Source organism: Pseudorca crassidens, chromosome 4 (assembly GCF_039906515.1).
Source record: "Pseudorca crassidens isolate mPseCra1 chromosome 4, mPseCra1.hap1, whole genome shotgun sequence".
NCBI lineage: Eukaryota > Metazoa > Chordata > Mammalia > Artiodactyla > Delphinidae > Pseudorca > Pseudorca crassidens.
In genome coordinates, this window is record NC_090299.1 from 126,297,240 (window position 1) to 126,322,789 (window position 25,550).

At 35.4% G+C, this 25,550-nt stretch overlaps 1 protein-coding gene across 1 annotated transcript in view; it reads left to right on the forward strand.

The window, feature by feature from the left end:
• The window catches only part of IQCM (IQ motif containing M), a 349,608-nt gene that overhangs the window by 97,755 nt on the left and 226,303 nt on the right, over positions 1–25,550 (forward strand). Inside the window, exons 9-10 of the mRNA XM_067734648.1 lie at positions 8,251–8,259; positions 19,265–19,323. Of these exons, the coding sequence (XP_067590749.1) occupies positions 8,251–8,259; positions 19,265–19,323 (68 nt within the window). The remainder of the gene's footprint in view (positions 1–8,250; positions 8,260–19,264; positions 19,324–25,550) is intronic.

The following is a 25,550-nucleotide window of genomic DNA, read 5'->3' on the forward strand; positions in this document are numbered from 1 at the left end:
AGCCAAAGTGATCATCACAGTGGTTTGCCCTAAATGTGATAGCGACTATTTTTGTAATGGTACCTAGACTATCAAGAAAATACAGTGGAAGCCAGTGGAGAATAAAGATGTTTGTTAGGAGTGTGGCACTAAGAGGACTTAACAATCCAAGGACAATGTCACGACCACATACTAATGGTTTTGTGAGTGAGGGCTCTCCAAACTGGGGCGTGAGAATCTATGACTTGAAGATGGAATCAGGACTTCACATTAAGTTCACCTGCTCATCAGAGCAAGTTCTGAGATGTCTCTATGTAAATACAGTAAGTCCCCTACATATGAACCTCCGAGTTGCGAACTTTCAAAGATGCAAATGTGTGTTCACATGTCCAATCACGTAAGTTAGTTCACGTGTCTGGCATACATTGTTACATGCGTGCGTCCTGTATGAGTGGTTGTGCTTTTGTGTATTTTATTGTGTAGTACTGTGTAGAGTACAGTAGTACAGTATGTTTATTTCAATCCCAGGATGTCCAGAAGCAGGCGTAAAAGCAGCAGTATGTATTGTACTGTTCTTTTCAAGGTACTGTACTATAAGATTAAAAATGTTTTCTTTATTTTTTGTGTTTTTTATGTATTATTTGTGTGAAAAGTACTATTACAGTACAGTAGTATATAGCTAACTGTGTTAGTTGGGTACCTAGGCTGACTTTGTTGGACTTACGAACAAATTGGACTTAACGAACGTGCTCTCGGAACGGAACTTGTTCGTGTGTAGGTGACTTACTGTAGTAGAAGCAACTCATGTGATTCTGAAATCTTTAGCAATGATTTCTTAAAAGAGTGCAAAATGCCATTTTATAATATTTGTGTCTCACGGTGTCTGTATAGATGTCTGGAATTTTTACATCTCCTATATGTTCTGCTCTGTATGTGAATGTGTCTGTCTCATTTTCCTTTTCTTTCCTCTTTTTATATCATGAATTATTTTTCCTTTCGACTTGTGATTTGTATTAGTATTCTTGGGCTGCCATAACACAATACCACAGACTGGGTGGCTTAAACAACAGAGATTTATTTCTCAAAGTCCTGAAGGCTGGAAGTCCAAAATCAAGGTGCCAGTACGGCTGTTTTCTCCTGGGGCCTCTCTCTCCTTGGCTAGCAGAAAGCTGCCTCCTTTCTGTGTCCTCACATGGCCTTTCCAGTGTGTGTTTCTAGTGTCTCCCTCTCTTCTTATAAGGATGCTGGTCATATTGGATTAGTGCCCTTACCCATATGACCTCATTTAACCTAATTACCTCTCTAAGGGTCGCATCTCCAAATACAGTCACACTGGGGCTTAAGGAGTCATATGAATTGTGGGGAGACACAGTTCAGTCCATACACCATTAGAGAGCTGATAACAATTATTTTTCTTATCTACTGGATAGTTCGTTATCTAGTATTTTTAAAAATCTTGAGTTTTTATATTTTTTCTGTAAACCAAAACTTTTGAATCACATCATATTTAACTTCTGCTGCTAAATTCTTTGTGAGTAAATATGCTAAAACTAAATCATTGCATCCCTGTTTTAGATAAGGGTATTATACAAACATTATTAAGGAAAATTATATGAATTTAGATGAGGAAATTATATGAATATTGTTTAGTGAAATTCAAAGTCTTTGTAATCTACTATTTTCAGAACATAGTAATTAATTACAGAATAGACAGTTACCTCCAGCTAATTGGATGTCTATTGCTAATTCATACATGTCCTTAGCAAAAGTAACACCCATAAAAGGCTGTTTTCATTTTCATTTTCCAGTAAAGGTGAATAAATGAACTACTGCTTACCCTGTTTTACACTAATCATTTAGAGATTGCTCCTAGCTGTGTGAAGAAGTACATTTAAACATATTTCTTTGGGGAATAAGTTGGGCAAGAGTAGACATGACTGTGGAGAGCTCCAGATGCAAGACTGGGGAATTGCCCACGGGGGAATTACGAGTACAAAGAGCTACTACCCATGGCTTTGGCATAATAGATGGTGCTTTGGGTATGTGTACCTGTCTAAAGAAATTTGGGGTGGACTAGAGTGGAGACTGGGTGAGCATTAATAGGCCTTTTGCCTCAGTCCAGTTAGAGGTTTATCTTACTCTTGCAAACCCACTATGTTGGGGGCGGGGTGTGAATGGGTAAGAGGGGATAAGATTCAAACCTTCAGATTTCTTTCCTGCAGCTCACTGCATCTTTAATTTTCACCATTGAACGTCTAATTTATTTATTTATTTATTAAGGATTCCCCTTTCATTTATCCTTTAAAATAATAACAGTACTAGAAGGGATCAGATATCAAGTTCTAAGTTCATCTTTTCTGCCATTTTTTTTATTGTGGTAAAATACACATAACATAAAATTTACCATTTTAACATTTTAGGTGTACAGTTTGGTGGCGTTAAGTACACCCACATTGCTGTGTAACTATTACCACCATCCGTCTCCAGAACCTTTTTATCTTTCCAAACTAAAACTCTGTACCCAGTAAACACTAATTCCTTGTTCTTCCTTCCCCACCATCCTCTGGCAACAAGTATTTTACTTTTTCTTTTGGGGCTGGCTCATCTCACTTATATGTCTTCAAGGTTCATCCATGCTGTAGCATGTGTCAAAATTTCCTTCTTTTTTAAAAAGGCTGAATAATATTCTATCGAATATATATGCCATATTTTGTTTATCCATTCATCTGTTGGTGGACACTTGGATTACTTCCACAATTTGGATATTGTGAATAATGCCACTATGAACAAGGGTGTAGAACTATTGTTTGAACCCTTTCTTTTTCTTTTTTTGGATATATACCCAGAAGTGGAATTGCTGGACCATATTGTATTCCTATATTTAATATTTTGAGGAATCATCATATTATTCTGCAGAGTGGTTGCACCAGTTTACATTCCCTCTAGCAATGCACAAGTGCTCCAATTTCTCCACATTTTCATCAGCACTTATTATATTTCTGTTTTCTTAATAGCCATCTTAATGGGTGTGAAGTGTTAAGTAATCTTGATGTGAGTTTGTTCAATCAGGTCCAGAAGACAAAAGTAACTAGGAAAGTTGAGAATGTAGAAAGAAGTTTGCATTGTTAAAAGAGGAAAGAAGACAGGGTGCAGAAAACCCTGTATTTGATTTTGTAGGAGGAGAGAAAAATATAACATATTTTGCTTTCAAAACACTCTTGATAGCTTAGCTAATCATCAAAATTTTAATTTGCTCAAATAAGAAAGTCACTGTGGATATGCTTTCTTTAGGCTAAAAGAAAATATCCCTTCTAAGCCAGAGTTTCTGTTTTCTTTTTGAAGTATTTTGAATCCTATATGTTTTTAGTTCTAATTAAATAATACAATAATGTTATATGTCTTTAGTTTTAATGTTTCATTTCTGCAACTGCCGACTTATCATATTAGAATTGTATTCGAATTCCCAGTTATTTTAAACAGTGGCATATAGCCCCCTAAAACTTCTTTACATGAAGTTAAAGAAACTGCATTCCTAAGAAAAAGTTACTAATTCTACTTTTTATGATCTCTGAAGTCCTGAGACATTTGTAGCCTTAATTATCTTGAAAGATAATATTTATCCAAAGTAAGTGAGCACCTGTGAATATGATCCCTTGCATAATATAAAAATATAGTATTACATTTCAATAATATAGGAAACACCACCCATCTCCAACTTCGTTGTTGCAATTTCATTTCATAACTCTTCTTTACAAGGTTTTCTAACTTTATGATAATGTATGAAGCACTCTGGAAAACCACAACCTGAAGGACTGTAGGTGTGAAAAACAACTCTGGTATTTATCAAAATTCTGAGGTGCAAAATTTAGTATCAATAGTGCTCTTAAAAAAGCTAGGATGAAAGCAAATATTGACAGAACTTTGTATAAGAAGTTAATTTCTATCTAATATTTATGAACATATAGAGTAAAAACTTTTATTCATTAGTCATCAGTAAGGCAAAACTCTCCTCTGTGAGTGGCTAACTCACAACTCTGTTGCAGTGGCTCTGGGATCAGAATGTTCCCTGACGGGAACTCTGCCATTTGGTGACCCCTAGAATGAGGATGAGATGACAAGCAAGGGACTGCCCAAGCATGCATGCTTGCATACTTATTGTGGTGGTGACAGGGTTCAGGGATGGAGGATCAGAGGGGAAAGAACAGTTGTGGTTGTCTGAATGGGAGGGCAGAGTGCATTTCAGGAAGTGAAAGAAGTTGAGTGTGGCAAAAGTATAGCATTCAAGAGGGCAAGTGGCAAGAAATGAAACAAAATTTAAGCAAGTTCCATCGTCATGAAGTGCCTTCCTTGTAGGAAGACATTTGATCCCTTTATTTTCTTAATCTTGGATGGAATTTGCCTAGCCTTGACACTAGGAAGTAGAGATTACAAGGAAATAGAACTTGGTTTAATACCTAGTTGCATTATACATAGTTTCGTGTTTCAAAGAATGCACTGTGAGTCCTCTGGGCATTTGGATCTCCCTCCTTTCAAGGAGAACAAGTCCTATATGAGAGAAGAAACCAAGAGTCACTTGTCCTGTTTTTAAACATACTTATAGATTCAGCTCATAAACAAAACAAAAAATTATTAGTTTTGCAGAAACATATTTTTAGAAATGAAAAAAGAAATTCCATATATAACATTATGCTTCACATTAGCTTAATTTTGACCATGAAATGGGTAGACTAGATTTTAATGAAATTTCTTATCACTCTTCTCTGGAGAATTTTCTTGAGCCATTTTGGGAAAAGAAAACTGTAAGAATCTAGGGGGATATTCTTCTCTTAACTTGGAAATTTAGATATTTTTGTGTGATTCTTTACCAAATTATGCTGTCAGAAGACTGTGGGCATTCACTTGATTTTAGTACATAATAAAAAATAGTAAATTAACTTATAATATGTAAAATATCTTTGCTCATTTTTTTCTCCTCCATCACATTTTCTTCTCTCTGCTCTTTTCCTTCCCTCCACACATTTGAGAGGTATTGTAATCATTTTCATACTCATGATTTTCTCCTCTTGTGGGTTGCATTTGATAAAAAATGTCATCTGATTTGATTTTCTGATATTTCGAAGAATTAACACAAATCATTATGACTATTAAATTTAAAATTTCTATTTATTCAAATGATTTCCTAAATTTTAAAAAATCATTTTGGGTATCAATGAAATTACATTTTGAAAATTCTGTTCTTACAGAATTAGGCTTGGGTTTAATTTAAGCCTTGAGTTAACTACGTGACTATGATTTTTTGACATACTGAAGAGCATTCCAACAGTTTACTCTTATCTGATCTTTTAATTTGTTTGTTTTGGTACTATTACAAGCAGTGATGTCTAATGCTGTACATTATCTTCAAACTTCACATTTTAATTTTGAAATGCATATGTATTTTCCTATGAAATATAAAATTTTGAATCTTTGTGAAAGAATGATATATTTATTTTGATATATACATATAGGTAAAACTATTATTTTTTTAACGTATATAGTTGCAGTTAAAACCCCACATTTTAATAGTTATATTGCCTTGTAGCAATATTATCTGAGCCTGACATTTTTATATATTTTATATGGGCCTAGGTATTTTATAATCATCATTTATTTTATTTTTATTAAATCTTTCCTTCTAGATAAAAATTTCTACTGTTGCCTTAATTAAAGTACTTTTTGGGAAAAGAAAGAGGTACTCCATTGCAGAATTCCTTTAGCAATAAATAGGTTAAGATGTATAGACCAACAACAAATTGGTCAAGACATATATATTTAAAACTATTCTCACAAAGTTTTAAAAGAAAGCACTCTTGGTGATTGCAAGATTTGGATTGTAATGTTACTTAGGCTTACCAATGTACCATCATTTAAACAGCTCACAATACCGTTTACACTAAATGATATTCAAAAGTGGAAGGTTAGGTAAATAAACAGGATAATTTTAAATTTGTATTTTTGGATCAATATATTTTTATAGAGAGAAATCTTGATCTATACTTCTCTTTTCTTTTATCATAAAAGACCACTGGATTTTTAGTTTCGTAAGTAACTTCACAATCTTTCTTTACTGTAGAAGCCAAAAGATTCAATCAAATTCTGTCAATCATGTTGCCCCTTTATTCTGAGATGTCCTCGTGTGGGAAAGGTATTTGAGGGACACTAGGCCCATGGGCATTAGTAACAGTGCTCGTCGTAGTTCTAGTTTTATAATAACCTCCAGTCAACATGCACATTCTTTCTGAGATAAGCTGGAGTGTGATTGTTACCAAAACCTGGATGAAAGAATGAAAAGCTGGATGCAAAGAACATTGGAGCAGATATTAGGTTAAGGGAGTGAACAGACTGTGCCTACCCTGGGGAATCCCCCCACCCCCACCCTTCTGGGAAGCTAGGTACGCTTGTTCTCTAGGAAAGGGAACATTAACTAAATTTCTTAAAAAGTAATGAAAGAGAACAAACTGTAAAAAGGCAGCCAAAAAAGGCAAACATCTGTTACTGAACATGTCTCACTTGACTTCCTTTTAATGTTCTTAGGAATAAATTTATGAACTAGGAAAGGTTCAGCACTAATTAGATTGTTTTCATCAAACAAAATGCACCAGACATGGATGTTGAATATGAATGAAAACTTCAGTAGTAATAATAAGTAGGCATAGAAAGTGCCAGGAGACATAGAAAGTGCCAGGAGACATAAACATCCTGGGTTATGGCCACAGGCTTTGGATAATGCTATGGCTGTTAATATTGCATTGACTTAGATTTGTTGTGATATGCTTTTTTAAATGATCAGAGAAATATGTCTGAAAAGTCAAGTGTATTCATTAAACAGTAGATGGATTAGGTGCAAAATTTTCTCTTCAATTATACTCATTTAGGCTAATGAGATGTTAGAATGAATTGGAATAACTAATACAGAGGTACTCAAAGGCAAAGTTTTTTAGTAAGAGCAGCAGCAGTGGTGATAGTTGTAGCTTGTCGTAGGTGTGGAGATCCATGCTTTATTCAGAACTCTTGGGACCAGCCATATTTGGGAATCAGAAAATTTCAAACTTTAGAGAGGTAAAAAGAAAAGTAGATCTGTAATCAAACCTGTAATCAAAGCATGGTAATATTTTGTAGTAAATCATATGAATATTCTCATTAAGTGGGAGATACAGGCTGCTATATAGGTCATTTGTTTGTTGGTTCTGGTTAGGTTTTGACACCAAAGGTTAGGTGAGTTAAATTCTCCCCTCCATATGTGTTATGAAAAATTTGTTGGTTTTCAAAGCTTTCTGGATTTCTGAGTTATAAATAAGGAATCATAGGCTTATAGTAGTAATAGTGATAGCAAAAGTAATAGTAGTGGTGGTCATAGTAGATAAAGGTGATGGGGAAGATAAGGAGATAAGGACAGACAGACAGACACACACACACACACACACACAAATATATATATACACACTGTGAAAATAAATAAAGGGAACCTCATTTAAAATGGAGCCATGCAGCCTGAGGGGGAACTCTCACGTGTATACCACTCTTTGCACTTGCATAACCAGCAGGAAGAAGGAAGGTAAGAATTGTTTTGACAAGGGAAGACATTAATCACAGGGGAATTTTATCTCCTGCTTTTCAGAAAAAGAAGGAAGGTCCCCCACAACCTCAAGCTCTTGCTCTTCTCCAATGAACTTTTGTTCAAAACAGCCCTTCTTTATTTCCTCCTAACACCTACTCAAAAGCCAGACCCCTCTCCTTTATTTTTCAGACTTGCCTGTGATTCACCATAGCTTGTCTGTCCCAAATTGCAATTCTCTGCTATTCCCGAATAAACCCATTTTGTGGGTAAAATAACTGGCTATTTTATTTTTAAGGTTGAAAACATACACACACACATTATTAGTTCTATAAGGAAAATACCATGATCGTATATTCATTGTTATTGATACTTGATGCAAGACACGTCCTGGAATTAACTGCAGAATGTCCATGTTTATGTGATTCCCAATAGCAGAATCAGGCAGATGTGATTATATATCTCTGATAGATGCTACTCCCTGTGATTGTTCTTCCCCGAACCCCACCTAAAGGAACACGACTACTTTTATTTTTTCAGAGTGCATCATGAATCTCTTTACTGGTTTATTACTGGCCTTCCTCACTAAATGTAGGTTCCATAAGGCTGAGGACATTTTAGATCACCAGTGCAACCCCAGTGCCTAGAATGGTTTCTGTCATAAACTAGAGGTTTAGAAAATATTTGTTGAGTAAATGAATAATAGGCTATTTGACATTTCCCCAAGTGGAACACATAAGAGACCCAAGGTTCCAAAGCAGTGAAAAACACAACCATGATAATATTATTAAGAAGAGGAAAAAGAAAAAAAAGATGATTTAAGGATGTTGCATTAATTTTTTTTTTTTTTCTGTATTGACTGAAAGAGTTGTACGATCCTTAATTCTTTGCCCTGAAATGGACTTTTTGGCCCATTCCTCTTCTCTGGAATCCGTGGCCATTCTCATTTTGTCACACAGTTCTCCTGTTGGGTTCTTTTTTTCTTTTTTCTAACCTCCTCCAACAGTCTCATTAGAAGATCCCTTTGAGTCTGCAGACAGGATGGGTTTCATTGGCTGTCTGGAGAGGACCAAACAAATCCATCCCAAGGGCACAAACTCAAAACTCTGAGTTGTAGGAGATCTGGTGATGAAGACTAGGTTGCAGATGGTGAGATCTGGTTGGTAGTAATCAGGAGGCCACACACACTCCCATTCAGTTGTTGTGTTAGGAGAGTATCAGAGGACGATGATCCTCTCAGCCACACAAGGCTGCTTCAGGGTTCTGTCTGCAGTGATTGATTCCTAATCTGACTCCAGTTGTATCCTTGAACCAGACACATAGGACAACTTTTAAACTCAAATTATTTTAGGTCTTTGTGTTCTTCCTTCTCTGTTCTCCCTGTACTGTTACCACATAATTATGACCATCCTATAAAGCCTTTAACATCTGCTTTTTACCACGTGTTAAAATAATTTTTATAAATATGCTCGTAATACCTATATTTTGAAGGAAACACAGATGAGCCAAAAATGAGAAAATCAACCATACTTATTATAGCAACAATGCTTTATAACCTTATTTTTTTCACTCAAAGATATATTCTGAGCATCTTTTCTTATTAACATATTTTCTTTAATATTAAATAACTCATTTTTGGTTATCTTGGCAATTGACAATGCTTTAATGGAATGCAGTGCATTATATTTGTAATTAAATCTTGGTGCATATTCTAAATTTCCTTAGGATAAATTCCTTGTAGTGGAGTTGCTGGTATGCTTCCCCCTTTTGCTTTGTTTTTTATTATATACTGTTAATTTTTCCTCCAAAGAAGTGTTGCTTTTAGATTTTCACATAGATTTCCACTGCTTCTTATTCCTCAAAAACAAAAGTACACAAAGAAAAAGCAAACCAATAACCAACTAAAATTAGATAATTCTCTGCAGGTTTAGTTAGGCCCTCCCGACTCCATGGGTCAATAGCATTGTTATCATCCAGGAACTTGTTAAAAATTTAGCTTTCAGGACCCACCCCAAATGTATTGAATCAGAATCTGTATTTGAATGAGATCAGTAGTGATTTATAAGCATATAAAAATTTGAGAAACACTGTTTTAGACAATTCCCCATAATATTTTGCCTTTTAAGTGAGCTTTTGATAAGCAGTGACAGTCTATACAATGTAATTGTTTTCCTGACAAATACCTGAAGTACAGATACTCTATGCTGAATTTAGTCATGTGGTGGGATAAGAATGTGGTTTATTGTGAACGTTGACGAGTGAGATTATAACTGATCAAAGATATCAGAAACACATTTTCAAGTAATGAAATAGAACTACAGTGAATGTCAAAATTGGCCTGGGAAAATATGCCAGCTATTTTGATAATACAGCTTTCACCCAAATAAAATAATCTGGACAATTTCAATAAGCTGATATATCATCCAAGTATATCCTGAGTCTCTAGGAATTAGATCTTAGTGATTTATAAGAGCATAAAGTTTGATAAGCACTGTTTTATGTAATTCCCCATAAACATGCTCCAAACAAGGAGAAATAGTCAAGTTGTAGTTAGGGGGCTGGGGCAGCTTTTGACCACCCCCACCATGCATCTGATTGGCTGTTCTAAGTCCCATTATGATTAAGTTCTACTGACTCCCTACAAAATCATTGGAGATTTTCTAAAAGAAATGAGTGGAAAACAAAATTTCTGAGTGCCAATCAATTAAAAAAATTAATGTAAACTCTAATGCTGTCTTTGTTCACTGTATTCTATTTTCATAGATTAAAAATTTTCTACCTGTATTACCAATTTCACCTTCCGGATAGAGTAGTGTATTGAGTCTGAATGAATCCCAGTCACCTCCTTCCTACTTGTGTAATCAAGGTAAAGATATTAAACTTCTCAACTTCCTAAGGGAAAGTGAGAATTAAAGTATCTATTTTGCAGAGTCTTGGTGAATATTGAAGAACATGAACATAAAGCAGATAGTAGGTTCTAATTATTAGTTATAACAATTTATTAGTTCTGGGATGCAGTTCCAGATCTAGCACATAGTATATAAATCTTATGATGGTAACCAAACTCACTGTTTACAATGGTCTTACAGTTAAATAAGTCCCAAACAAATGCACAAATGAAAAGGATTGAATTCAAAAGTTTAAAATTCTATCCAGTTTATAACCAAATTGTTTAATAATAAATTAATTACCTGGGAGGGTATGTTATATACAAAGGGGGAAACATATTCAAAATCAAATAAGCACCTTACATTCATTTGAGCATCAACTTTAATATCGATATGAACACAAGCACATTAAAATGTCCTCAAATTGTAAAACATGAACTCATTTCCTCATTTTGTTGTTTTAATTCTAGCTGATAAAAAAAATTAATCATATGTATTTATAGATTCATACACTTAAAATTTCAGAATAAGACAACACAATCCTGGCAGCAGCTGTTCCATTGCTTGGCATTCTTGAATTTTGAAGTTTCCAAGAACACATACAAACCACAGGAGAGATTTGGAGCCATGTAACCTCCTAGTAAGTTTTGATATATTGAATACTTGGGAAACCCATAGATTCCCAAGATCTTTTCATTCTTTTCTTTCTCGGGGGACAGACACTCATCTTAAACTCAAGGAATTTTTTTACCACACTATTTAAAAAATTTGTATTGTTTTATGTATCAATTATACAAAACAGTGTATTATTCATATACGTATCTATTTATAGCTCTATATCTTAAAGAATAACACTAAAACAAATACCTGTAAAACTTAGGGAACAGAACTCAATGTGTCTTTTCTTTCCCTTCATATCCTGAAGAAACCAGTCTCCTTAATTTTACGTTAATTGTTCCCTTGCTTTTCTTTATAATTTAGCACATCTACACACATCTCTATTTAGTATTTTGCTTACTTTTACTTGTTTTTCACTTTATGTGTGTGGAATTATAATGTTTTCTCTCTCTCTCTTTGCCCAGAAATGTATTTTTTTTTTAAATAAATTTATTTATTTATTTTTGGCTGAGTTGGGTCTTTGTTGCTGCACGCGGGCTTTCTCTAGCTGTGGTGAGCGGGGGCTACTCTTTGTTATGGTGCACGGGCTTCTTATTGCTGGCTTCTCGTTGCGGAGCACGGGCTCTAGGCACTTGGGCTTCAGTAGCTGTAGCACGCGGGCTCTAGAGCTGCAGGCTCAGTAGTTGTGGTGCACGGGCTTAGTTGCTCCGCGGCATGTGGGATCTTCCCGGACCAGGGCTCGAACCCGTGTACCCTGCATTGGCAGGCAGATTCTTAACCACTGTGCCACCAGGGAAGTCCCAGCAATGTATTTTTGAGAGCCATCAGTCTTCATAAATGTTAATCTGTGGCCCCATGGTTCATTCATTTTCATGGATGCACAACATCCCATTGAATGAATACACTACAATTTAATTATCCTTTCTATAGCTGAGAGATATTTGCCTTTTTAAAAAGTTATGTCCTATTATGAACAATTCTGCTACATTCTTCTACAAGTGTTAGGTGCAAGAGTTTCTCTAGGGTAAGAATTCCCAGCATCAATATGAACCTGCATCCTGTTGCATCGAGAACGGGTTATATAGATGCCAGAATATTGATCCCTTCAGCCTGGGAGGCAGGTGGACAGGGCCTGGGCAGTAGGAACTCCATAACTGATTATTAACTGCCTGAATAATTGATTGCCTCTAGCCACAAGCAGCCTGGAGTAGACTGGCTGTGCTGGCCAGTGGGCGTATATTCAGTGTTACCAGGCAATATAGAGAACAGTTTTCCACTCCTAGAAACAGTTTATGAGAGTCTGCATTGCTTCATATGCTTGGTAACACTTAATAATATGTCAAAATTTTAACCTTTTCCAATTTGGAAGATATGAAATATTTCTTTGAGATTTTAATTTGCATTTCCCTAATGACAAATCAGGCTGAGAATTTTTTTTCACATATTTCTGGGCCACGATTATTTCTTTTTTGTGAACATCATACAGTTGTATTTTCAAAAATATATTTAGATGCATTTATACCCCTTCTGTTCTGTGTTCTCTATTTGTTCTTTCTATTTTGTCCTTTTTTTTCTCTTTTGCTCCTTTGTCTATTTTGGAAATTGATTGACATGTTTTCCCCTCTTGTTCCATTTTTCCTAGTACTAGTTTTCCTTGTACTAGTTTTGTACTAGTACATTGTACAAACTAGCATTGTACTAGTTTTCCTTGTTCTCGTTTGACCTTTATGTTCTTTTTTTACTTTTTATAAGTGGTTAACCTATGGATTTTAATACATACTTTTAAAGTATATTTATCCTTTTCCCACCTCATACAGAAATCTTAGATTGCCTTAACTACCAGAGTTTAATTCTCTTATTATTTTCACTATTTTTAACTTCACAAATTAGAAACCATTATTTTGTTTTCTACCCCCTTGTCTGTTTAGGTTTACCTACATGCTTACCAATTTTTTTTTTACCTGCCCTTATATCTAGCGTCACAGGCTATAGGATGATTTTCCTTCTTGAATTACATCCTTTAGAAGTACCTTTAGTAAGGGTCAGGTGGCAGAAAACTTCTGTTTATATCTATTTTTTCCTCCTCAATAATACATTCTCAGAATCTTGAAGTTATCTTTCCCCTGTTTTCTGGCTGCCACTGTTGCTGTTGAAAAATCAGATGTTTGTCCAGTTGTCTTTCCTTTGTGAGTAATCTCTCTTCTCTACTTCTAAGGACTTCTTTTCATTGTTCTGCTGTTTTATTATGAGATGTGTAAGTGTGTTTTTCTTTCTATTTATTCTGCTTGGTTTCTGTTTGGCTTCCTAACTATGAAAGTCAGTGTCTTTCAGCATTCTGGAAAAAAATCTCTGTCACTATCTCTTTAAATGCTTTTTTTCTTCCATTTTTTTCTTTATAAGCTCTGCTTAAAACTTTTTCTAAAACTCTCCTTACACATATGTTGTCTTCCATTTAATTGTCACTCTTTGTCTTTTTTTCCACTTTTTCACATTTTCCATCTCTTTGTCTCTTATTGCTATATCCTGGGTCTTATTTTCCCTCCTGATTCCTCTTTTATGTGTTTTCTTTTTGTGTGTCCATTCTTTTTTTTTTTTGCTACTCGTTGAGTTTCCAATTATTCCAATTATTATATTTTTCATTTTTAGAATGTCTAGTTGTTACTTTTCAAATCAGCTTGTCAGCTTTGAAAATTTTTGGTTACTTTAACATATTTCTCTAAACATATAGAAACGGAAGCTCATTCTTATTTTATATTCTGTATACCTTAGTTTCAGTACTGGAGTCTTTGAGTTTCTGAATGTGTAGTTTGTTGTTTCTTCTGATGCTTTGATTGCTTATTTTCTTATGTTTGATGATTTTCTGACTGTGAGCTCATTTTTCTTGGTATTTTATTGTGAGAATTCTTTGAAACCTGAATTTAAACTGCATTCTTCTAAAAATGATTGATATTAGCTTTTACTGGGTACTCTTTCAGTGCACTACCAACCTGGGACCACTTTGTTCTTAATTTTTTGCTTTTCTTTGATAGGAGGTGTTTAGGGAATTGCCTATAGTGTGAAGTCAGGCCCCAAATCCATATGAATGAAGTCTTATCCTGAAAAATTCCTATGAGTGACTTTTTCTCCTCTCCACCCAGAGGCAAGGCCATGACAGACAAGTGGTCTCATGCTATCTCTTTCTCCTTCTGTTTCTACTTCTTTCTTTCTCTCCCCAGGGGAATTTTAAAATCCTGGTTTATATTCTAAGGATATTGCACTTCCAGTACCTAGGTTTTATGAGAGGTGTTCTCAGCTCTGATATTCCTTCATGCTCTGGGTTCCAGTGTTTGTCTCCCAACTTCAGGGCACGGGGCTCATTAGAACCCAGGTTCTAGGTTGTCTAAAATTTCCATGCCATCCCCAAGGCTAAGACAGGCTCCAGAACTCATACAACAGTAAATTCAACATTCTCGTTGTTTTCTACCAGAAAAGAGTTCTATTACTTTCCCTTCATTTCAGCTATGCATTTAAAATATATTTGATTTTTCGTTTTAGAATATGTGTTAGTATTATGCTGTGATTTGTTGCTATGAACGTGCTACTGGAAACAACAGCCCTGTTATATCTTTTACAAATAGGTTCCAACCCTCAGAGGGACTTATAGTGGGATGTAAACTTCTCTGTCCAGCTCCCTCTTTCTCATCAGTCTTTGTATTGCCTCCTATGTGATACTTAAATTGCTAAATATCAAAGAGTTTTCATTTCCCTTGGAGGTTAAAGAAATTTTATCTAGTGATTGATAAAGGAAAAACCTATGTTTTGTTGGGCCACCTCCCTCAGTCTTGCCTAATTTGAAAGTTGAATGGCTTTTTGAGGTCATGGCTATTACAGAGTGACCAGCATTACCTATGGTATTCCCTCCACTTCTCTTAAGAAATGTAAAAGAAATACCACACTTGAGAACACCTTCACAATGGGGCTTCTGTGGCTCCACAAGAAGATTTTGAGAAACTATGGGTTTCCTGGGCCTATCACAACTTCCTGGGTGTGGCTCTATGGCTGGAAAACCCTTCTGTGGTTTGTATGTGTTCTTAGAAGCTCTAAAATACAACAGTGTAAAGATAATGACTTGTGAAAAATTCCAAAATGATGTGTTTGGTGCCTTCTGGTTCTGCATGTGTGCAAGTTACTGACAGTTTTCTTTTTAAAACATTTCTTACACAAGAAGCAGTAGCAGTACAAGGAATGCAACTCACTGCTATTTCACAGAATGTGCTGGTGACATGACTGACTTCTGCTGGGGAAACACAAGTTTCAAGCCTGGCAGAAAAAGCTTTTCAGTTTATTTCACATGTTTTAATGTGCAATTTTTAATTTTATATGTATATGCTATCAGTGATTTTCTCTTCACAGTTATCTATTTTTAAAGAAACCTTTCATTTACCTTGAATGGTGTGTTTATATATGCTTCTGGTAGGGTCACAAAGCTGTTTAAAACTATGAAAATTTCTTGCTACTTAGAAAATCCCCTTTAACCACATTTTAGGGTAAGTATTGGAGGTGTAATGTGCCAATTATAGATTACCTTGTTATTGCAAACATATTGCAGAATTTCACACTAATAGTAGTAATATAGAAGTATGGCTAGCATTATGATGTGAAATGAAAGGCTTTCTTCCATATTTCATCTGTGGTTAATCAATGCAAGAATTTAATCATCAGACTATGAGAGAAATTAGCAGCATTGTCAAAAGGAAGAAATAAATTCCAGATGAGATTTGGAAAGAAGGGGGAATTGGTGGATTAGGTAGCTGCTTCTAAAAAGAAGCTTGAGATTTAATATTATGTGAATTATCAGAAGTTGGTGCCGGTTAAGTTGTGGGATTTGAGAAAATATGTGGGGGAAAGGAGTCTGAAAAAGGTTTGAAATAAATTCACACAGGTTGTTAAAAGAATTGGAAAATTTTGACATGAGTATTTAATAAGTGACTTACATCATTATCCAAGTATTTAGAATGTGTCGCTTCAAATGCATTGTCATGGAGAGACTAGGATCTTGAAGAAGTCTAGAGAAGCAGCTGGCAGCTGTGGAAAGAAGAAACATTTTGAGAGAGAATGGAATTGAAACATCAAGGCAGAATGGACTTGAGATTTTAATATATAAGTATGGAGAAAACTAAGACTTAGAAAAAAAACCCCAGGACCCCTTAAAGAAAAGGACTGCTATTGACTTCACAAAAAGGTGACCAAACTCCCCCGCCACCACCGGTTTCTAATTATGGTAGGTAGGAAGAAAAAGACACAACAGAGGTAACTGGAAAAAAATCAGAGAACATTTTATTAAGAAAAATCCTCAAGAATGTTTGTCTGAGACTGTTTTGCTTAGTGGCCTTGATATTTGACACCTTTCATGGTGGAGAATATGAAAATCTCAGTTAGTCTGGCCAAGAAGGAAGCAGTTAAAAAAATTTAGTTGGCAAGTGTAAATAGTAGTATCACATAAGGACAGTGTGTTCCAAGCCAAGCACTTTGTTGTGTGCAAAAGTATGGACTACATAAGTTAAAAAATAATTTTTGTAGCCGTGAGTATTTTTTCTAGCCATGAATATGTGTCATGGAACATCTTGAGAGCAATATTTAAAATATAGGTGCTTCTTCTTGTTTTATTATCACTTACATGTTGCACATAAATTTTAAAAAGTACAGTATTATTTTTGAGGGTGAATGCTTTGAAAAATAAAACATGATCAGGGAATTCTAAAAGTGACAAATAGTTGAGAGGTGATGCAAGTTAATTCTCAAGGTTATTCTTGCATTCTAACATAACAGTAGAAGAAAAGTTAATCTTCAGTCTTAAACAATGAATGGCACGAAATACAAGTTTACATATACAAGTCAGACTGCATCCGAGAGAGCACTCACTATAGGACAGAGTGAAGCTTGTATTTAAAACAATCACTCTGCATCTTAAAACTGAGTATTTTTGCAATACAGATACAAATTTCTTCCACATTTCATCTTTACACTTTTTATATATCCTGAGATTTTATAGAAGAGACTTCTTTGGGTTCAGTTGCCAAATAATGGTTAAATACATATTAGCAACTTTATGTTTTTAAATAAATTTATTTATTTATTTTTGGCTGCGTTGGGTCTTCATTGCTGTGCGTGGACTTTCTCTAGTTGTCGCGAGGGGGGCTGCTCTTGGTTGCAGTGCATGGGCTTTTCATTGTGGTGACTTCTCTTGTTGCGGAGAGTGGGCTCTAGGTGTGCGGGCTTCAGTAGTTGTGGCACAAGGGCTCTAGAGCGCAGGCTCTGTAGTTATGGCGCACAGGCTTAGTTGCTCTGTGGCATGTGGGATCTTCCCAGACCAGGGATTGAACCTACGTCCCCTGCATTGGTAGGCTGATTCTTGTTTTAAAAAAATTAATTATTTTATTTTTGGCTGTGTTGGGTCTTTGTTTCTGCACGCGGGCCTTCTCTAGTTGCGGCGAGCAGGGGCTACTCTTTGTTGCAGTGCGTGGGCTTCTCATTGCAGTGGCTTCTCTTGTTGCAGAGCACGGGCTGTAGGCATGAGGGCTTCAGTAGTTGTGGCGCATGGGCTGTAGAGCGCAGGCTCAGTAGTTGTGGCGCATGGGCTTAGTTGCTCCACAGCATGTGGGATCTTCCCGGACCGGGGCTCGAACCTGTGTCCCCTGCATTGGCAGGCGGATTCTTAACCACTGCACCACAAGGGAAGCCCTGGTAGGCAGATTCTTAACCACTGTGCCACCAGGGAAGTCCCTATTTGCAACTTTAAAGCAAAAGTAAAATAAGCATTTTCGTTGTGGTATCAGGAGCATTACATCAATAGCCAAGGTACTTTCTGGCACCGACTTCTTATAGAGTCTGAGAGGGAAGACAACACCAACAATCCAAAATCCGTTAACCTTTACTCATTGTCAGGATTACCTCAAATTCCTCTTATCTGAGGCCATTTTTTCAAAAGCTATTTTGGGCAAAATAATTGTCATAGCAGATTATAAAATGGATATGCAATGCCTCTAGGTATCAGTTTAACCTTTGGATCACACCGAATGACCAGAAAGGGAATGACCCAGTTATTTTGAGATCTTGGAGAATCATCTCCTAAGTTGTTCTTTCAACTGTTGACTGACATTGAAGGACTGTGTAAAAGATCCATAGTAAACTCTCAAGTGTCATTGTTGAAGAGATGCTATTGAAGCTGACCATTACACTATCCCAGGCTTCTTATGAAGGACTCATGGAAGAAATTTTTCACAGAAAATAAGTTTACTTCTCTTATAGATATTGTGAATGTTAGAACTACTGTGTTTTCTTTGTTACTTTGTGTTTTAGTTTGCCAGGCCTGCCATAATACAATAGTATAGACTGGGTGGCTGACACAACGGAAATTAATTTTCTCACAGTTCTAGGGCAAAGTTGGTTTTTCCTGAGGCTTCTCTCCTTGGCCTATAGATGGCTGCTTCTTGCTGTGTCCTCACATGGCCTTTTCTCTGTGCACACATGCCCCTGGCATCTCTTCCTCTTCTTATAAGGTCACCAGTCCTATTGGATTAGAGCCTCACCCTTATGACCTCATTTAACCTTAATTACCACTTGAAAGGCCTTATCTCCAAATATAGTCACATTTCGGGATTAGGGCTTCAACATATGACTTTTAGGGGAACACAGTTCAGTCTGTAACACTTTGGTAGCTGGGAATTTGAGAGGCAAATCTTTGTAACACAGTAAGCAGTATCAGAAAACACTTGACATTATTTTTCTATCCGTATTTTCCCTTTAACTTGATATCCTTTTTTTTCTTTTTTCACACATACTATATTTTTTGTAAGCTACCTTAAAACTTTTTATAAGACAGAGGGCAAATAAGTAATTAAATAAATAAATTCTTATCTCTAGTAGATTTTTATGGCTATTTGCTCACTGAAATGATCAGAAGGAATTGTATTCCTGGGGGCCAAAAGATGCCGGAGGAGGTTCTGTGATCATACTCCTCTGAGTATACTTATTTATATGTGTTTAGGTTTATAATATATACTTATATCAACGTTTAGGCTTATATATTAAAATGGATCAGTTGTTTTTCCCTTTGATAATATAATAGAACATCAGTGGAATTAAGATTTTATAGACAATGAAGTTGGTTTCCTAATTGTGTCAATTCTTCTTTCTCTTATTCTAGAAAAGTTTTATCAAAAAAGAACAACAGTCTGTCAAGCCAGAATCAAAGCCACAACCCAGGTATATCTTTATATAATAGCAGAAAAGTTTAAATTAATATGCTTGCTTTTGGTTTTATCCTGACTTAAGTATCTGGTTTAAAGAAATGTAGGTTGTTGAAAGCTCAAGTTTTCAACGTATCTTTTTCAAAGTTCCCATTTAATTTGACTAAGGCAAGGATAAAAAATTCTTATTTTTTTTGAGTGTATTAATGCTCATTCAGTAGACCAGGCTGTAGGTTTACTTTGCAGTGGCAAGTAAAAGCATTGTAAACAGTACTGTATGATGTTTCAGCAGTTTTGTTTATTAGAAACTATGTCCTGCAATTCACTATGGTACAGCATGCCTTTCAGTGACTCCATGAGGCATTCTTAAGATTGCTCTGCTTCTTTGTGTAGCAAATTTGTTGACAAACTTTTGTGAAAAAATAACTGATTTTGTGAGATAGATTGGAGAGTGAGATGGAAAGAAGGGATTATGGAAAATTAACAGTGAAGTTTCTGAAAAGGACAGGTTTCAGACCTGTGCTTTCTTTTTCACTGGTAATGCATTAATTTATTAATTCACCAGATATTATTTTTGTACTGACTCGGTGCAAAGCTCTGTGTCAAGCCATATTGATGCAAATAGCAAAAGGGTAAACCTTGGAGACTGAAGTTTGTCAGAGCAACCAGTTTGGAAAACTTACCCCCTAGTAAATACAGGTTTATTCAAATATATTATTCAAGCTACCTTCTCTTACTTGACATCCTTCTTAATTCCTTCTCTCAGTTACTCAAAAGGTGTGGTCCATAATCCTTTATTCACAATTCCAAAATCTGGAAAGCTCCAGAAACTGAAAGTTGATGTCACCTAAGGTGGTGCCAAAACTCTTAATGTCAAAACCTGACCTGAAGTAATAAGTGATCATGATTACTCATAGTCTCTACTTTTCCCACTTCATGTGAATATTCATACTTTGCATACATATTAACATTAATTATATTAGCTAATTAATATTAATATGTTCAATGATGGGACACTGCCCCAGACATGTTACATAATATATGGTATACATGCTATATTAATTTCCTAGACTTTGAAACAAAATCTGAATTCCCAAATACATTTGACTCTAAGGTTCAAGTATTATGGAATTGCACTATATGGTAAATCTTGGCCAAATATGACTGTGAAATAATCCCAAATAATTGTTTAAACCTCCAATAAATAAATATCCAGTTTAAGATTAGGTGTTTTCTGAGATTTAGTCTCATACTAAATTTAGTAGTAGCTAAATTCATTAGTAGTAGCATTCATTCTGTGCTTAGTTTGTATGAGGTACTTTCATATAACTCCCGTAACAACACATGATGTATTTTATTATCACCATTTTACTGATGGGTAAACTGAGGTTGAATATTTCACTTAGGGTCAATCAGCTAGTCTGTGATAGAGCTGGATTCAAACATAGGTCCTTTAATTGCAGTCATTGCTACATACTATAAGCTAAATTATGCCAGAATGATCCCTGGCTAAAATTTCAAGTTCTGTGAGAGTAGGGGTGGTTGATTCTGTTAACTTTTCTATCTTTAGCTCATGGCACAATCCCAGCAATGTAGTAGATACTCAGAAAATATAACTGAACAAATGAACAATTTCCAGAGGAAAAGGAAAAACAGATTGTGTCTTGTCCTGCTCAGAAAATTTTCTTTCAGTCTTTCACAGTTTATTCATTTAACAAGATGCTAAGGACGGGATGAACAAGAGAGACTCCTTACATTTGTGGAATTTAAAGCCTAGGCAGAGTTCTCAGTTGCTGTTCACCATGGAGGGAGACAGAAGTTGGAGTTTAAGTCCTTTCAGATGACAGTACTTAGTAAACACCTCAGTCTCTCCATGGAAATCTTGGAAGGCCAACACCTATGGAGTGGAGAATATACCCCAGGACTAAGGAGTTCACCTTAGTACAAGGGGCGAAACAAACAGATTCACCCTAACAAAAGCATAAAACTAAGCCTCAACAAGTTCAAGATGATAAACCAGTAACTTAGCTGCCACCTAGAATTAAAAAACAATCAATATTCTTTCAAGGACGGTAACATAATCCACAATCCCTACAATATACAATGTTTAGTACACAACAAATAAAATGTTAGACATGTTAAGAAACAGGAAAATCTGGGTTACATCAAAGAAAAAGATATCCCAAATGTTAGAATTAGCAGACAAGAGCTTGAAAGCAGTTATTATAAATGTTCAAGAACTTAAAGAAAAATATGTTCCTAATAACAGAGAATCCCAGTGCATAAATGGAAAATATAAGGACAATAATCAAATGAAAATTCTGGAACTGAGAAATAACGTATCTGATGTGAAAATTTCATTGAATGGTTGAACACCATATTGGAGAAGGCAGTAGAGAAGATTAGTAAACTTGTAGATCTATAGAGACTAATCTGAACAAAACGATAGATTGAGAACAAAATGAACAAAGCCTGATGGGCCTATAAATTAATATCAAGTGGCCTATCATATGTGAATTGGAGTCTCAGAAGAAGAGAACTAGAATAAGACAGAAAAAATAGTTGAAGAAATAGTAGCTGGGGGCTTCCCTGGTGGTGCAGTGGTTAAGAATCCACCTGCCATTGCAGGGGGCATGGGTTCGAGCCCTGGTCCGGGAAGATCCCACATGCCATAGAGCAGCTAAGCCTGTGCGCCACAACTACTGAGCCTGTGCTCTAGAACCCACGAGCCACAACTGCTGAGCCCACAGGCCACAACTACTGAAGCCCATGCACCTAGAGCCCGTGCTCTGCAACAAGAGAAGCCACCGCAATGAGAAGCCCGCGCACTGCAATGAAGAGTAGCCCCCGCTCGTTGCAACTAGAGAAAGCCCATGTGCAGCAATGAAGACCCAATGAGCCAAAAATAAATTAATAAAATAAATACATTTATAAAAAAAAGAAAGAAAGAATAGCTGGAAATTTCCAAATTTAATGAAAAACATCTTTATGCGTCCAAGAAGATATCACATCTAAGCAAGATAAACACAAGAAAAAACACGTAGGCATATCATAGGCAAAGAGTTGAGAATTAAAGGCAAAGAAAAACCTTTGAAATAACCAGCAGGGAAAAGTACACATTGTACAAAGGGTTACAATTCTGAGAATGATGGATGTCTTCTCACTGGAAATGATGCAGACCAGAAGGCAATGAAATTATATATTTAAAGTGCTAAAAGAAAGATTATCAACTGATAATTCTGTATCTAGTGAAACTATCTCACAGTATTGAGGTTGAAAAAAAATTTTCAGCTAAATTAAAGAAATGAGAATATACTGCCAACTGATCTGTTTTTCACAAATGTTAAAGGAAGCTCTTCATGCTGAGAGAAATGACACCTGTTGTATATTTGAATCTACAAGAAGAAATAAAGAACATTGAACATAGAAAATATATGATGAAAATATATGAAAAAGAATATTTTTTCCAGTTATTTTTAAATTGAACATTTTAGGCAAAATCATAACATTATTATGGTACTTATAAGTAGGTAGATGCAAAAACATATATGACAATGCTAGCAAAATAATGGACTTATACTTTTCAAGTTTCTTTCATTTTATGTGTAGTGGTATTAATTCTAAGTAGAGTGGGATAAGAAAGCAAATTGTAATTCCCAGAGCAACCACTAATACAAAAAGATAAACCTAAAAGATAATACGAAAACTAAAATGGAATATCAAAAACTATTTGGTTATCCCAAAAGAAGACAGGAAAGGGAGAACATATAATGGGTGAATAAAAAACAAATAGTAAAATGGTAGACTTAAACCCAACTGTACCAATATTTCATATACAGAATAAACATGCAGTTAAAAGTAAGAGCTTGTCAGGATGGATAAAAAAGCAAGAACCAACTCTATGCTATTTATAAGAGATGAACATAAAAAGACATTAATTGGAAGTAAAAGGTTAGAGAAAAGATACACAATGAAAAAAAGCTAGCAGAAGAGTGCTAGGGTGGCTAGACATCAAAGTAGACTTCAAGGACGATTTCCAGACATAAAGAGGACACTTCATAATTGTAAAAGAATGAATTAATTAGAATTAGATAATAATCCTAAATGTGTATGACTTAATAATAGAGCTTTAACACAAATAAAGCAGAAATTGACAGGACTAAAGAATAAAATGGACAACTGCATAATTATGACTGGAATGTTTTTACACGTCTTTTAGTAATTGATAGGAAAATTAGTAAAAAGTAAATGACAACATAGCAGATTTGAACAAACCATCAACTGATTTGAACTAATTAACATTTGTAGACTACAACCAACAAATGTAGAAGATATGTTTTTTTTTAAGTGCACGTGTAACATTCGTTATAGAGGTAAGAACAGAAAGCAATGAAATAAAAAACAGAAACAATAAAGCAAATTAAGAAAGCCAAAAGTTGGTTCTTTGAAAAGATTAGTAGAATTTGTAAGCTCCTAACAAAACTAAGAAAAAGAGATAAAACACAAATTACCAATATTAAAAATGAAAGAAGTGGAATCACTATACATTGTATAGACATTAAAAGGAGAAAAGATTATATGAATAAGTTCATGCCTACCACATTCAATAACTGAGATGAAATGGACAAATTCTTGAAAAAAGACATACCAAACTGACACAGAACAAATAGAAAATCTGAATAACCCATATCTACTTTTTTTTTTTTTTTTTTTTTTTTTTTATTCTATTTCCTACAGCACATTGAAATCCTAGAGGAAAGTTTCTATTCCTACTGGTCTTTTTTTTTTTTTGCGGTACGCGGGCCTCTCACTGTTGTGGCCTCTCCCATTGCGGAGCACAGGCTCCGGATGCACAGGCTCGGCGGCCACGGCTCACGGGCCCAGCCGCTCCGCGGCATGTGGGATCTTCCCGGACCGGGGCACGAACCCGCGTCCCCTGCATCAGCAGGCGGACTCTCAACCACTGCGCTACCAGGGAAGCCCCACCCATATCTATTAAAGAAATTGAATTTGTCATCAAAAACCTTTTCATAAAAAGACTTGCTTTAAGAAAAAAATACTATATATTTTTAAACTATTTGATGGTGTTAGCTTATCTTCTTGTGTAAGTCTTTTTCCTGTAAATATCCTTTACCTGGTTAGTTTGAGTGGGAAGTCATTTTTTTTCTCATAGGTATTACTAAAGTAAAATTTGGTCCAGCCCTTTCAATAATAAAAAGTTGTACACTCTGAAAGGTGAGTGTTTATTGTATTTATTTTCCTGGAGCCAACCAGCTACTCTGAATGCTAAGCATTTTCCTGTACCGTCTGCCATCTGTTGCAGCATAAAGAGCTGTGGCAATTTTGCAGGGACATCTAGCTAACTTTTGCAGGGCTGTCGTAAATGTTTTAGAGGATGATGGCTGAAGGGAAGTTTAGAGATCACTTGATTCAATTCTTTTAATTTCCAGGTGAGAAAGTAAAAGTTTAAAAAGATTAAGTGTCTTCTTCAAGGTCACAAAAGTAAAAAGAAAAAAAAAACCCAAAATTGTTACTAGAGTCCAACACTCAATTCACAGCGTTCTTACTCAGTCATGCTGCTTTTATGCCATTTGTATCTTAAATTTTAACAGCCTTTCTGATGATTACTTAAGAGAAGTAGACTGAAATTAATGAATTAGCAAGTACAAGAGTGGCTCTAGTGATTAAAACGTATTACTAGATAGAATTCTGGAGGAAGAGAGATAAAAGAAAGTGAAACAATGTGAAAACAGAGTGAAGTAGTGAATGATATAAAACTAAATATTTCACATGCAGACACATTTCATTGAAAATATTTAAGTGAAACACTATTAAGATTTTCTTCTTCATTTGAAATCCTATACCATTTATGTCATAGAAATTCTGTGAAACTTTAGAATCCAAATGTTGGGACCCTTTAAGCTTGTCTTAAAGAGTTTTTCTTGTTAGAGAGAAATCTCTCATATATTTTCAGCTAGAGGTTTCCGTAGAATCTGCATGAGACAGAGTATATTATAACCTTCCATCAGTCATCTGTCAATTTCAGTAAGGTACTGGCCAATTTCTAAAGTACTTTTGCATTTCAAGGGTGAAAATATGTCACACATATATCACCATTGCCAGGCTATAATAAATATAAGAGAGTTTGGTTTTTTCCCCCTCTTCTTAGTTATAGAAAAAGAAATGATGGAATTTATTTACCCATAGCCACAAGCTTTGAGAGAACTCTCTACAGCTGGCAAA